Here is a 14,198-nt window from a genome sequence, read left to right on the forward strand (position 1 = left end):
AATTGCACACATTGAAATATCTTCAGGGAAAAAGCGTGAATATTCACACGAACTGTGGTACAGACTTGACTCGCCATCCTCATGGGCGCTTCCTGGGTGTAAGGGTGTAATTTGCAGCCGATTCCTACAATCAGAGGGCAGGGAGAGACCTAAGAGGCCACTCCAGGTTGGTAGGTGGCAGTTATAAGAAGCAAAGGGACCTTACTTATGAGGCTTGTCTTGGGTGGCCCCAAGACGAATGGATCCTTGCACCCACCTGCCAGATCTTAAAAGTTTATATGGAGGCCTTCACTGGGTTTGGTCATGGATACTGGACAGGTGTTCTCAACACCACATCATTATCTCAAGGCTGTATCCTTGGAGCAGCCTCTGGGAATGGGAAAGGCAAGCAGGGCCCGCATTCCAAGGATAGGGGAGGGGGTGAGGAGCCTCTGAGAGCCCTGGTCCAGCTTGAGGGTCAGTCAGCAGTCACATCTCTTCGATGACCTCCCCCAGTAGCTTCATCCATTTCAGGGTGAGCCAGACTGCCTGGAGCTGTCGGGATGCCAGGGATGAGGAGGCCCAACCTAATCTCAGAGCGGCCCTGCCCTTGTCCCAGTCTTCAGCTCTTTCTTGGGTATTTTGACTTACTAATGAGAGGTCAGTTTTGGTTATTGTTCTTTGTATGTTAATAAAGTAATTGAGAATTTTATACATGGGGTGAAAGATAGGGTCTCTGGGTTTCTACAGCAGCTGGTCTGGCTGGCTTTCCAGTCCACCTCACCCCCTCTCACCCCTTCAGGCCCCCTGCCACCTTCCTGTGGGCCCTTCCCCCAGCCATTCACCCACTTGCCCGATCCGCCTCTGCCCTGAGGCCAGCCTCATTGTTCCGTCTGACACCCTAAGCGATCTAAGCCCCCCTGGGGTAAACCCTTCCCACCTGGCAGGCCAGCCTCCTCACTCCCCTTCACCCTCTCCTTGGCACCACTGCTCAGGCTCCTCACCTGTCTGGAACACCTCACTCTTCTACCCAAGCCCCACCCACCCTTAAAGGCCTAGCTGAGACCCCACTGCTCTGTGGGGCTCCCCCGTGAGCTCCGTTCCCTGGACTCATCTACCCTTAGGGCTTAACCGGGTGGCTGAGCACTTACCTGCCCTTTCATTCATTCATTCACCCTACTCTGTGCTGCGTCCAGGTGGGGGAGGGGGCCAGGAAAGAAAAGGGGGGAGAAGGGGATGTAGACTGAGATGGAGGTGAAGAGGAAGCAAAGGGGAGGAGATTGGGGGGGAGGGAGGGAGGGAATGGGACAGGAGGGGAGAGGGAGGAGGGGAGCAGAGGGAGGAGGGAGGGAGGAGGGAAGGGGGCTGCTGTGCATTAGCTCTAAAGGCCGGAAGCCCTCAGTTCTGTGCCCAGTATAAGTAAGAAGGGCCAACGTCTTGGGCCCAAACATTCCAAGGCCTTTATGCTTATTCAGCTAGACCACCAGCTGGTCACATGCCCTCTCCTCTGTCTCTGCTCACAGTGCTCCTTCCCTGCCCTGGTGGGTTCAGAGATACGGAATCTCACTAGGCTAAAAACTCAGCTGAGGGGCCCTCGTCCCAGATTCCACCCCCCTTCTTCCCTTCCCTGGCTCCTGGCACACACGTGTAAAAGTGTGTGCACCACCCAGGAGCTGGACAGGGGCTACCCCTTGTGCTCTGTGCCCTGCGGGGAGGTCGGAGGGAGTGTTTCATTCTCACCTACCCCCATGGTACGGGGCCACTCTGCTCCGATGCCCCCTGCTGATCCTCTGGCCCTTGGGGTTTTGAAGGTGATAGAAACCTTCGTCCCCACCAGAATATTCTTCCCCTTTCTCCTTAGAATGAAAGCATAAATTATCTCCTTTGGGGTAATCAAATTCAACTGAATTCATAATCGGTACATTCCCTGGGTAAGAAAGAAGCCATCTGGATGTTGGGTGTGACTCTTCTGGGGCTCTGGTTCATAAAGATGGGCAACAGCCCAGTCTGGAGACAGGCAGCTCTCACCTCCCACTCTCTGAGCCCGACAGCCACCTCCTCACCTGCTTCAGGCCACGCGGCCTCTGCTGGCCCTGAAAGTGTTTCCTTTGACTGTTGGTCCTGTGTTCAGTTGATGACTGTGTCATCATTCAAGTCCCCACACCTGCCTTGGTTGGCTTCCTCTCCTGAGGGCGACAGAGAAGGCCAGTGATGAAGGGGACGATGGAGGGAAAGGACAGAGGCTAAGGAGGTAGAGGGATAGAGCTTCATCCCAGCAGACAGTGTAAGGGAGAGATGGGAAGAGGAGAAAAGATTAGGGAGGAGTTGATTCTGGGGGGAGCGGGGGAGGGGGTAGTAGACCTCTCTATCTCTTGCGCTGGGTAGGAGACAAAGTTTTAGGGGAGTTCACACCTGTTCCCTTTACTTTCCTGGGAACCCCTGGTGTGGTTTCATGATGTGATTTGAAAGGTTAGATACTGGCTATGAATTGCCAGGGTGGCCCCGGTGGGTCCTAGGGGTCTTCAAGGACACTGACATTGGCAGTAGAGGCTGGTTACGTCTCTGCTTCTCCTTCCCCTGCCCAGGCCATCGGGCAAGGGCTTGAAGACCCTCCCAGCTGCCCCTCAGGGGTTCTCCTGGGTCCTAGGGAGCCTCCTGCACCGGGCTGGGCAAGAAGGAGGTGACCCAAAGGAGCCAGCTTCCCCCAAGGAGCTGCAGGGCACACTGCTGTCTGCGCTCTGCTGCACCGCTGACAAACCCCTCCACCCCACCCCCATCGAGCTGTAAATTAAGCAGTTCAGGCTGCAAGATTCAGTGGACAGATAGAGGCTTTCAAATCAGTGTTTCTGGGCTAAATGTCCTGGTCACTTAGCAGTTAGTGAGTGGCCTCTGATGATCAAGTTTCCTTATCAATAAAAGGCAGTAACAATCCCAACCTCGAGGTTTCTGAAGAGGGTTAAATGAAGTGATATTTGCCTGAAACATAGCAGGTGCTTAGTCCAACTTAATTCCCCCCCTCCAGACACTTCTGCCCACCTCCATTCCATCCCCCTAGAAATGGAGGGGGGAGGGGGAAGGTATGTATTCACATCAACCACGGCGTCCTCCAGATTAGGCATTAAAATGTTTATTACTCTTTTCACTGAGCTGCATGTAGGAATAGGAACTTGTAAAAGATAAGAAATGCTTTGCACATAACAAAGGGAATGGAAATAATAGGCAAAACTCTACATGAAAGAGGCCTGAATAGCTCAGAGCCAGCAGCAGAGACTTTTGTATTAGGAGCTCCAGCAAATCTCCTTCTCTGTCCTCTGGAGCGTGGGCAGGACAGAAAGCTTCTGGTTGGACCAGGGACTGGGAAGGTTTCTGGTGGTAGGAGGAAAACAGTAAGACGGCCGTCTTGTAAAAGGGAGACAGTAGGACTTGGGCTCGTGGCCTTGTTTCTTTCCGTACGATGCCAGAGGGGAGAGCTTGATAGCTGTCTCCCAACAACATCTGCATCTACGTCCTTGTCACCCCCAGATCAGTGAGTCTTCATTTTTAGGGTCTCTCTGTGCTGTTTCACCAGGGAGCCAATCCACTCCATGGTTTTCTGCTTGGCTTCCTCCCAGCTGAAGAGTGGCTTATACCCCAGATCCCTCTGAGCTTTCTTATAGGAGAAGGTAAATACACTATTTAACAATGTCACTGTGTGGCGGTTGAAGGGGGGTTGATATTTGTAAATTGGACTGAGCAGGAAGCTCACTATTTCCAGTAGGAAGGCAAGCCAGTACTCCAGAAATATAGGAAGGCTCATTCTGGAATCCAGGGAGAAGCCCCATTCCTTGCTCAAAGTGTAATTGAGGTCATCATAGCTTTGGTGAGGTGTGTCATCTGAGATGTAATAGAACTGTCCTCGGACGCTTGGGGCCTTCTTGGGGTCCCGTAGGGCCCTCAAGGCCAGAATGTGAGCCCAGGCCACATTGCCAACATAGACAGGGTTGACTACAGAGAACTTGCTATGATGTGTCAGGATGCCATTGTTCCTCAGGGCCTTGTATATATAGTCATAAAGGAATATGCTTCCTTCCCCATAGATATACATGGGCCTTAAGGCACAGGTGTGCAGGGTGCCGCCGTTTTTAAGAGCCCACCCGTTAGCGGCCAGCACTGCCTTCTCTGCGAGCTTTTTGCTGTAGGGGTATGGAGCAGACCATCTTGATTCGAGATGCTCTTCTTCGCGGCCATTCTGGATGATGTCCCTGTAGGAGTTGGGCCCAGCCACCTCTATGGTACTGGTATAGATGAAGATCGGCACACTAGCCTGGGCACAGGCTTCCAACAGGAGCTGGGTACCTGCCCGGGGGGAGGACACCGTCAGGGTCAGCAAATAACCCGAAGGCCCAGCCATGCCCACCGCCTCCCCCAGGTGAGGTGGTTATTGCAGATCAGGAGTGCATTCCTCTGTGTCTCCGACCTAAGATCTGAGCATGCTATAGCCATAGGAAAAATGCAAAATTGCCAAAATGAGAAGAAGCCGACCTTTGGGTTCTGGAGAGCAAGAATTTCTAGGCTTTTTGGATTTCCTGGACCTGTGTGTGTACCTTGAATTCTGGAAAAGGACAGAGGGTTGCTATTTTATATTTTGCTGAGGGAAGACATTAGGAAATTATCATTTATCCCTACCACTTCATTAAAAACAGTTTATTTTAAATAAAAAAAAAATTATGAGGCCATACTCTCAGAATATGGACTGGAATTTTACCTAGTCCTGATTGAGTGCTCCCTACAAAGGCCACTCCTAATTCTGACTGTGACTCCCTTTACCCAGGTCTGAAAAGTGAGGGTGATAAACCTTCCTTTTACTTAGTATTTTGGAGGCTGGCGCTGGCCTTCTATGTTGAGCTTGGTGGAGAACCGGAAGGGGAAGTGTGCCCTCTGGTGGTTAACACCTATAATGGGAGGATCTTGCAGAATCCCTTTAGCTGGGGGAGGTAATGCAGAGCGCCTTCTCCACAAGAAAGAACATTCCCCGCAAAGCATCGTTTTTATTTCTCTCTCTCTCTCTTTTTTTTTTTTGGTATTAAAAATAATCCTTTTTAAGGTCTTTGTGCAATTTGATTTTTGGGAGAGACAGACTCATTTTTTAAAAAAAATCAAAACTAGAGGCTGAGAAAATTTGGGGCCAATTGACCTGCAGAGGGAAAAATGACCATTATTTGAAGTATCTTCTAAACCCGGAACTGACATTAGTTTTAATTAACTGATGCCTCTACCACTTCTCAGGGATTTCAAATCCTCTGCTGTTGGGAGTCCTGGAGAGCAGGAATTAGCAGAGGGGGCTAAAAAGGAAAACTTGGTTAATTTAGCAGCACCCTCCTTGCAGTGTGGGAGTGATGAGGGTACGGCTAAGTAGAAACTAGAAAGGGTCTTTTTTGAGACTGTGCTACTTTAGGCTGGAGACCCTAAAGCAATGAGTTGCTTTAGAAAAGGAGCCTCTATCTAACGACTAACTTTGTAGAGCAGGTCATGAGAACCAGATGCGATTGGGGGTTGGGGCACTGTGGTCCTAGAGAGACTGGCCTCCAGGGCTCAGAAGGATGACTTTGCTTGTGAAGCTAATAAGGGATTTAAGCTAATCCCTTACATAAAGGTGTCTAGTTTTAAAGTAGGTTGGAAAGCCACAATCCAGAAAGAACCACCAGGCATTTAAGGGATGAGGATCTAAGGAGGGTGTACTTTGGGCACCTAGCTAGAAACGACCCTTTAATAGCAGACCCAGCAGTGAGCTGAAGAAGTACTCTTATGGAGAAGGGGAAGCTATTACCATTAAGAAGATATCATGGGGAGGCCAGTCCTGGGTAATTCTGTCCTGCCAGACGGCTGTGAACTAGCTTTGCAGGTCTCTTGAGAGGAATCCTTCTTTGGGGTGAGCAGGAAGGTGCTAGATGTTCTCATTACGCTGGGTGATCCTGCACAGGAGTCCTGCCTGAAGGAAACTGGCCTGGAGCTGTGGCCCTTCGCTCACAGTGGACACGGGGGCCCTTCTATCACAGAGCTCTTAGTTCTTGGCCTTACTGTGTGACCACCAGCTTAGAGGCGCACAGAAGGGCTAAAATGATGACCAGGGAGGCACTTGTAAGATCTGGTCTTCGCCCAGGGGAAGCAGAAGGTAGTTGGATCATGAGAGTTCAAGGTTGGCTTAGAGTCGATGCTTGATTGGAGCTGCAGTAAAGAGAGCTTTTGTGGCCTTTGGAGACACACAGGTGTGGGTTTAAATTCTAGCTTTCCTACTCAGGGGGACTTGGACAAGTTTCTTAGCTTTGCTCAGCCCCAGTTTCCTCATCTAAAAAACTGAGCATAACAGCCTTGAATCTCTCAGTGGTGATAAGAAAAAGCAGCTGGAGCAGGCTCAGCGGGTGTTCAGTGATGGGGGCCTCTCCTCCCTTCCTGGTCTGTTTTCTGAGCCTCATTCGCCCACCTCACTCCATATCCTCCCTGGGATACTATACCCTTCAGATTGACATTCATGATGGTCTCTCGGTGAATGACATTCATGACGTCAATGACAGAAGCGGTGTGAATGACAACCGAAGTGCCCTGGCAGGCTCTCTTCAGGCACTGCTCATCCAGAATGTCTCCTTCCACCATGATCACCTTGGTCTTGCTCTGGAGCTCTGTGTGAACATGAATCAGGTCATTGGAAGGCTTTCTGGATCTGGAAGTTTCCTGATAAAGGTGGTGTTTACCCAGGGGGAGGGTGGAGATGGGAGATAAATCCATGGGAGGAACAAGTAAACAAAGGCACAGAAGTCAGAATGTGTAGCATTTATTGGGAAAGAGCAAACATCCGTTTCCACCCCATTTTATTCTTTAAAAAAAAAAAAAAAGAATTTGTGCAGTGAGGAGTCAAGTATGCCTGGGACGAAAATTGTTAAAGAGATTCATGGGAAGTTCATAAAATTCATTAAGGAGAGTGGGGTGATTATGGAGCGTGGATATAAGAGGAAAGAATCTGAATTTAATTCTGTAGGGAATGAGGAATCCCGCCTGGATCTGGCACAAGAAGAGAAACATAAACAGAGTTGTGGCGCAGCTGCAGCCAACCCTGGCTGCGGTACGTGAAATGGATCGGTGTGGTGCGTCTAAGAGGGAGCAAAGCAATCGAGAGATCAATCGAGAGAGCAATCGAGAGAATGTCTGCAGCAAAGTTCGGAGGAGGAGGGCAGAACCAGGGCTCCCACAGCAGAAGCAGGGAAGGGGAGGGATACACGCCCTTGACTTTTCAGACCTTATGCAGCCGGGTCCTTGTTCTTACTGGAGAGAGGCCGAGAGGAAGAGCAAGAGTCCATGTCAGCCTGAGTATTTCCTGCTTAGGTGACCAGAAGGATAGGGAAGCCAGTAACGGGGAATTTAGGAAGGGCCCAAATGAGAGGTCTAACTGAAAAAAAAACCTTATTAGATATCATCTAAAGCAGACATCAGTGCTGAAAATGAGTCCGCCACCAAGGGACTAACTTTCTGGCCATCTAGCTAAGGACAGTGGCTTCAACCTCAGGGTCTTCAGCTCCTCTGAAATCCACCGGAAGGGGCGGTACTGCCAGTAACATCATCACCTCAGACGGGCCCGTGACCTAAACATGGTGCTACATACGGTTTGGATAAATACCCTACTTTGTGCGTTCTGCTTTGCACACAACTTTCACAGCGTTCTGGTTCTTCTTTCACAGCTATCTCATGACATAGGTATTCCGATTTCCACTATACAGGCAAGGCAACTCCGGAGGAGACAGGTGAAGGGACAGGTCTGAGTCACACCTCCAGTGAAGACTCAAGCCTGCTCCCTGCCTTCAAGCTTTGTTCTCTTTCCCCTGTCACCCAAGTGCAGGACTCGCGCTTTTTTTTTTTCTGAGGCAGATTAAGGATAAGTCTAAGTATGTATGTATGTATGTATGTATTTAAAGGATAAGGCAATTTAACTGAAATCGGCAACGGAGGCCAGAGAACAGTGAGAGAGAAACTCAGAGTGAAAAATACAGGGCAGGGAAATGTCCTTCCTGGGTTACAACTTGGAAGAACCATCTGCTCTCCCTAAGCCTCTGTCAAGTCTGCTGTGCCCTGAGCTAGTTCCCATGGTTGGGCAGCTCCAAGAAGGCCCTAAAGTGGGAGAAAGGCAGGGGAGAAGCTGCTGGGAATCAGTAGGATTTTCTCTGATTGGGTCTCCACCTCTGCCTTTCCCCGACCTTCTTCTGTCTCTTTGGTGCTGACTTCAGCAGACAGGCTCAGATCAACCTATTAGTTTGCAAGGGTGCAGAGAGACCAGAAGAGGGCGCTGCAGATGTCTTGGTGGTGGAGGTAGAGCTCCCTCCCTCCTCGAGGCTCTGTGGACGGGACAAGTATTCTGCGTAGCTCAAATATACACTTGCTTATGTTATGTGGGCCGCATTGTAGGGAGGCCCAAAGAGAAGCTACTAGACAAATTAGTGGCTAAGAGCACAGCCTCTGCAGTTAGACCTTCGGGTTCAATTCCAGTGTTGCCATTTTTCAGCTGGGGGACCTTGAACAAGTTAGTCTTTGCTGTGGTCTGAGTGTTTGTGTCCCTCCAAATTCACGTGTCGAAATCCTAATGGCAATGTGATGCTGTTAGGAGATGGGCCCTTTGGGAGGTGATCAGGTCGTGAGGGTTTGACCCTCATGAGGGGATCAGTATTCCTATAAATGAGATCCCAGCGAGAGCCCTCTCCCCTTGTACGGTGTGAAGGCACAGCAAGAAGACACGGCTCTGAACCAGGGAGGGGGCTCTCACCAGAGCCTCACTCTGCTTTGCTCTTGGATTTCTGCCCCCAGAACTGTGAGAAATAAAATTTCTGATGTGTTTAAGCCACCCAGCCTGTAGTATCTTGTTGTAGCAGCCTTGACAGACTAAGACAACTTTCTGTGCCTGCTTTCTCATCTTCAAAAAAGAGGAGGATAATATTACCCATCCCCAGAGGTGTTACGAGGAGCAAATGAGTTGACACGCATAGAACACTGAGCACAGCGCCTGGCGCAGAACGACCACCGTGAGGATTCTCCATTGTGAGCTGTACAGAGCCCCTGCCCGTCCTGGACACCACCTGACTGGTCCCACAGGGGAACCCTTCGTCTGGGTTGAACATTGCCTTTCCCGGGCATCAGCTGTCGGACCGTAAGTATTACTGAGACGTAAGGGCTGCAGACAGTTGATGTTGATCATGTATGTTCATGTGTGTTCATCAGAGGCATCGTTGAAGCAGAGGGTAGAGGAAATAAGACATCTGAGATGTTCAGAGCACAGGAAAGAAGAGGAGAAGAGTGGTGTGCACAGTCCTGGAGGGCGGTGTGGGTGGGGGGTCTCCGTGTGGGGAGGTGGGGTCTTCTGGGCACCCAGGGCCTGTGTGTTGACGTCCAGACCGCAGGGGCTGGGGAGGGGGACAGGGATTGCTTTGGGGACACACAGTGGGGAAATGGGAGAGACTGAAGACTCACTTTGCCAAGAGGCAGCCCTGGAGCCCTATGACTGGGGCGTCTGTGATGAGGCTCTACTCTGAGCCCTGAGGTCCATTAATCAGAAGGCCTCCGCAAGTCGCTTTACCTTTGTATACCTCAATTTCCTCAGCATGCTGTTGGGTGAGACCCCATTCCTACTTCCCTCACAGGGCTGTTTTGAGGATTTGGGGGGTGAAACAGGTTTTATAAATCTAGCTTTTGCTTTTGCACCAGGGGCAGCAGTCTGGGAAAACAGCAGAGCAGTGAGCAGATTCTGCAGTCACTTTTCTTGTGGTGATGAGCAGGGACAAATGGGAAGAAGAGATGTACAGGGAATCCACATGAGGAATCCACACTCTGGAGCCTCACACTCTGTCTCTGGCTCCCTCCCACGCTGTACACTGTGTGTCCTCTTCACCTTCCTCCCTCGCACCCTGTCTCTCTCTCTCTCACACACACACGCACGCACACGCATGCACACACGCGCACACACACACACACACACACACACACTCAGCTTCACCTTCACTGGAGATGCTGAGTGAAGCCACAGAAAGACCAGGGCACTCAAGCAGGGCAGGGAACCCCTAGCAGGGTCTCCAGGGTAACGGGGCTTGCTTGACCTTTGCAGATGTTGCACAGCCATGGCCAAGTCCACAGTCCTCAGAACATTAAAGAGTTGTTGACAAGGGAGAGATAACGTGATTTTATAAATGAGAAGAAAAGAGACCTAGAGGCCAGAGTGGCTGGCTTATAGTCATCCGGATCTCTAGTTCCGGATCAGGGTCAGACCCAGTCTCCTGACAGCCCTGTATCTCTTATACCACACCACCTGTGATTTCCTTTCTGATGACTTTGGACAGGGGATCAGCCTCGGTTTGGCTACAACTTTCCTTGATTTGCTAGACAAGAACCCCTTCCCCATACCTGTGAGGGGGTTAAGATGGAGCTACCCACCCATGAACTCAAGTTCACTTACTAGAAAATTCCTCCCGCTGTTCCGGTCTGAAGACTTTGTCCAGTGCCCGGATCTCCTGCAGCTCCTTCTCCTCCACCAATAAGCGAACGATCCTTTGACCCAGAAACCCTCCTGCACCTGTCACAAGGCAGCTCCACCCAGCCATGGTCAGATCTGGTTGCCAAGAAGCACTCTCCAGGAACAGAAAAATGGGGGGCAGATTAGATTACAGGATGACCCTGGGATGGTCAGAAAGAGAGGTCAAGTCGTTATAGGCTTACAAAAACCATTTTGTTCCCTCCACTCTGTTTTTGCAAAACTCCCATGCCCAGGAATAGTTGAAAGAAAATGAGAAAACTCTAACCTGTTAGACTGTTGGAAGCCAGTTGAAAGAGCTTGGGTTCTGGTCTCATTATCTCCCAAAGGCAGGACTGGAGTTTTATGCACTCTTGTTCTTGGCTCAGCCTTTTCACCTTGAACTCTTACCACATACTCATTGCTCATGCCTTCTCCAGGTTCCCTCCTCCCCCAAAAGTAGTGACCTTTAACATATCTCTCATTCCTCCCAGGCACAGGAAGCATGTTTCAGGGCCACAGTGTGATAAAGGCTTGGTTCTCCCCACAACAAGACATCCGGCAGTCGGTGCCAGGTGTCTGGGCTCCACAGTCTGTGGATTTAAATGAAAAGACAAAATCTGCCAGCACAATGGGAATTTTTGCCTTGTGAAGTAAATGCATCTGGGGAGAAAATCCACTGTGCAGTCCATTAGCTCCTCTCTCAGAGTACCATTTGAAATGTTACTCTCTCGCAAAGTGTAGACCTTTGCAATGGTGGCAGCTCCAGTCACCCTTGAAGTTCTATGGGAAGGGACTTTTTTCCAACCCCATATATCCAGAACCTCAATCCTGGCAACCTTTGGAGAGCTCTGGGGTGGGGAGGAAGATCTCCGTTGAAGGGAAGCCCTCTAGTGATAACTGTTTAGTTCTGTAAATTGGATAATGAGAATAGGTGTAGTTGTGGCCACAGTGGATCTTACGGACGTTTGCACACATCTCACATTTTGGTTGCAAAACCACTCTCCGCAGAGTCTCAGAGGATGCTGTGAATGCTTTTGGAGCCTGTGCCCCAGAGCTGTCCAAATACCACCACCATAAGCTCTTTTTTTCTACTTTAAAAAATTGAGGTGTGATTTACATGCATTAAAACGTCCAGATCTTAAGTGTTAGTTCAATGAACCTTTACGATTACATACACCATTGTAACCACCACCCAAGACAACATATGGAACATTTCCTTCACCTCAAAAAGTTCTTTCCTGCCCCTTTCCAGTCAGCTCCCACCTCCCCCCACCAATCTACCCCAGAAGCAGTGACTTTCTGATTTTTAGTCCCAATAGATGCTCTTCTATTTTTTTCTCCTAAAGTCTTTATGGTTCCAGATATATTTACATATAGAACCCATGTGAAATTAAATTTTCCGTGTGGATTACAGAGAAATTTACTGTTGTATTTCTCTATTGTTTATCCCTTTTCTCTTCCATCAACTTCTTTTAATAACCTGTTTCCTTTTATTTGCTTTGGCTTCAATTTACTCTTGCTTTTCAAGGTTCTTAGGGTTAAAGCTTATTGATTTTACCCCTTTTCTTTTGACACTTAAAGCTATAAATGTCTCTCTAAGCACTGGGTTAACCACATCCAACAATTTTGATGTATTGGATTTTTATCATCATTCAGGTAAAAATATTTTCTAATTTACCTGTGATTTCCTCTTTAACACATGAGTTATTCCAAAGTATGTTGTTTAATTTCAAAAATTGGGGATTTTCTAAATATCTTGTTTTTAATTGACTTCTAATTTAATACTGTTGTGGTCAGAGCATACACTCTGTATGATTTTGACTCTTAGATATTTATGGAGACTTGTTTTGAAGTCTAGCATATGGTCCTGGTGAAAACACCACACGCGCTTGAAAAGAATGTTTTCTTAAATTGTTGGGAAAAATGCCCTACAAAGATTGGGTTTGACACCCTCCTCTGGGTCTCTCTTTCTCCTTGTGTTGTGGCCATTCTCCTCTTCCCACTTGAGACCTGACTCCTCGTGCTGCAAACACACTTGGCTAGGGAAGATGGACTGTAGTCACTGAGTTGTAGCAGCTTGTTCTCTGAAGACCTGTGGAGCCCTACCTGAGGCTACCAATGTGCATCATACAGCTTTGCCTGCTAGAGTAATGCTGTAAGTGAACCATACACACCCCCTATCCTGTTCAGGACTGGGGTACTCATTCCCCTAGCTGTTGGAAGTGTTGGAGGCTGGCAGAATTTAGCCAGTGTCTCTCTGGGAATCGCTTTCAGCCAAACAGCCAGTAGAACAAGAATTTAGAGTCTCTGAGTGGAATAAATTCTATAGAAAATGAGAAATAAATGAAGGGCAAGGCAGATGGCGGCCACAATATCACATATCTTTTATTTCCAAACAGCTTTATTGAGATATAATTTACATGCCATAAAATCCACTTACTTTAAGTGTGTAATCTACTATTTTAAATAAAATTATGGGCTTGTGTAACCATCACCACAATCCTGTTTTGGAACATTTCTGTCACCCCCAGAAGATCTCTTGTGCCCATTAGCGGCTACTCCTCCTTCCCACTTCTCAGCTCTAGGCAACTTCAAATTGACTTTCTGACTGTGAATTTGCCTTTTCAGGACATCATATGAATGGAGCCATACAATATTTTGTCTTTTGCATCTGGTTTGTTTTACTTAGCATAATATACTTTTTTTTCTTTAAGCAAATATTCTTTTTTTTTTATTATGTTATGTTAATCACCATACATTGCATCATTAGTTTTTGATGTAGTGTTCCTTGATTCATTGTTTGCGTATAACACCCAGTGCTCCATGTAGTAAGCGTGATATACTTTTGAGGTTCATCTCTGTTGTAGCATGTGTCCATATTTCATTCCTTTTAGGGGCTGAATACTATTCCATTGTATGGATATACCATATTTGGTTTATTGGTTCACCAGTTGGTGGGTAGTTGGACTTTTCCCACTTTTTGGACCATTACGGATAAAGCTACTATGAATATCCACATAAAGTGTTTGTATAGACCTATGTTTTCATTTCTCTTGAGTAGATAGGTAGGAGTGAAATCACTGAGACATACGGTAAATTTATCTTTAACTTAAGAAGGTGCCAAACTTTTCAAAATGGCTACACTTCCCACCAGTATTGAGTGAATGTTTCAATTTTTTTCCACATTGTGCACCTTTTTTTTTTTTTTTTTAAATTATAGCTGTCCTAGTGGGTAAGAAGTGGTGTCTCATCATGCTTTTGATTTGCATTTCCCTAATGACTAATGATGCTGAGTATGTGCTTATTGGATATTCCTATACCTTTTAGATGAAATATCTGTTCAAATCTTTTGCCCATTTTCAACTGGGTTATTTACGTTCTTATTGGTGGATTGTAGGAGTACTTCATATTCTGGATACAAGTTCTTTAATAGATAAGTTAACCTAAAAAATAAAACTGCCAGTTAATTTACCAGCAAAAATGGGTTTATTTAGGAATAGCAGAGAATTGCAATCCTAGACAAGCAAGCTAGGACAGAACCATAGGCAAGTGCATAGAACAAAGAATAAGAACACTTTTTTTTTTTTTTTTTTTTTGAGGAAAAGGGGAAGCTGGGATGCTGTTATAAACAGAAAGTCAGAAAGTCCATTGGAGCAAGCTTCCATTTTGAAGCATAGTAACTTTTCATTGATTGAGC

At 47.7% G+C, this 14,198-nt stretch overlaps 1 protein-coding gene across 1 annotated transcript; it reads right to left on the reverse strand.

The window, feature by feature from the left end:
* Positions 1-2,393: 2,393 nt before the first annotated feature.
* Positions 2,394-11,733, reverse strand: HSD3B2 (hydroxy-delta-5-steroid dehydrogenase, 3 beta- and steroid delta-isomerase 2). Its single transcript, XM_032420519.1, has 3 exons — positions 10,445-11,733; positions 6,471-6,635; positions 2,394-4,314 (listed from the first exon to the last, which is right to left on the reverse strand). Exons 1-3 carry the CDS (start codon positions 10,587-10,589, stop codon positions 3,503-3,505), a joined length of 1,122 nt encoding a protein of 373 aa, XP_032276410.1. The 5' UTR covers positions 10,590-11,733; the 3' UTR covers positions 2,394-3,502.
* Between the last annotated feature and the right edge of the window lie 2,465 nt (positions 11,734-14,198).

This window comes from Phoca vitulina, unplaced genomic scaffold (assembly GCF_004348235.1).
Source record: "Phoca vitulina isolate PV1807 unplaced genomic scaffold, GSC_HSeal_1.0 scaffold2, whole genome shotgun sequence".
Taxonomy (NCBI): Eukaryota; Metazoa; Chordata; class Mammalia; order Carnivora; family Phocidae; genus Phoca; species Phoca vitulina.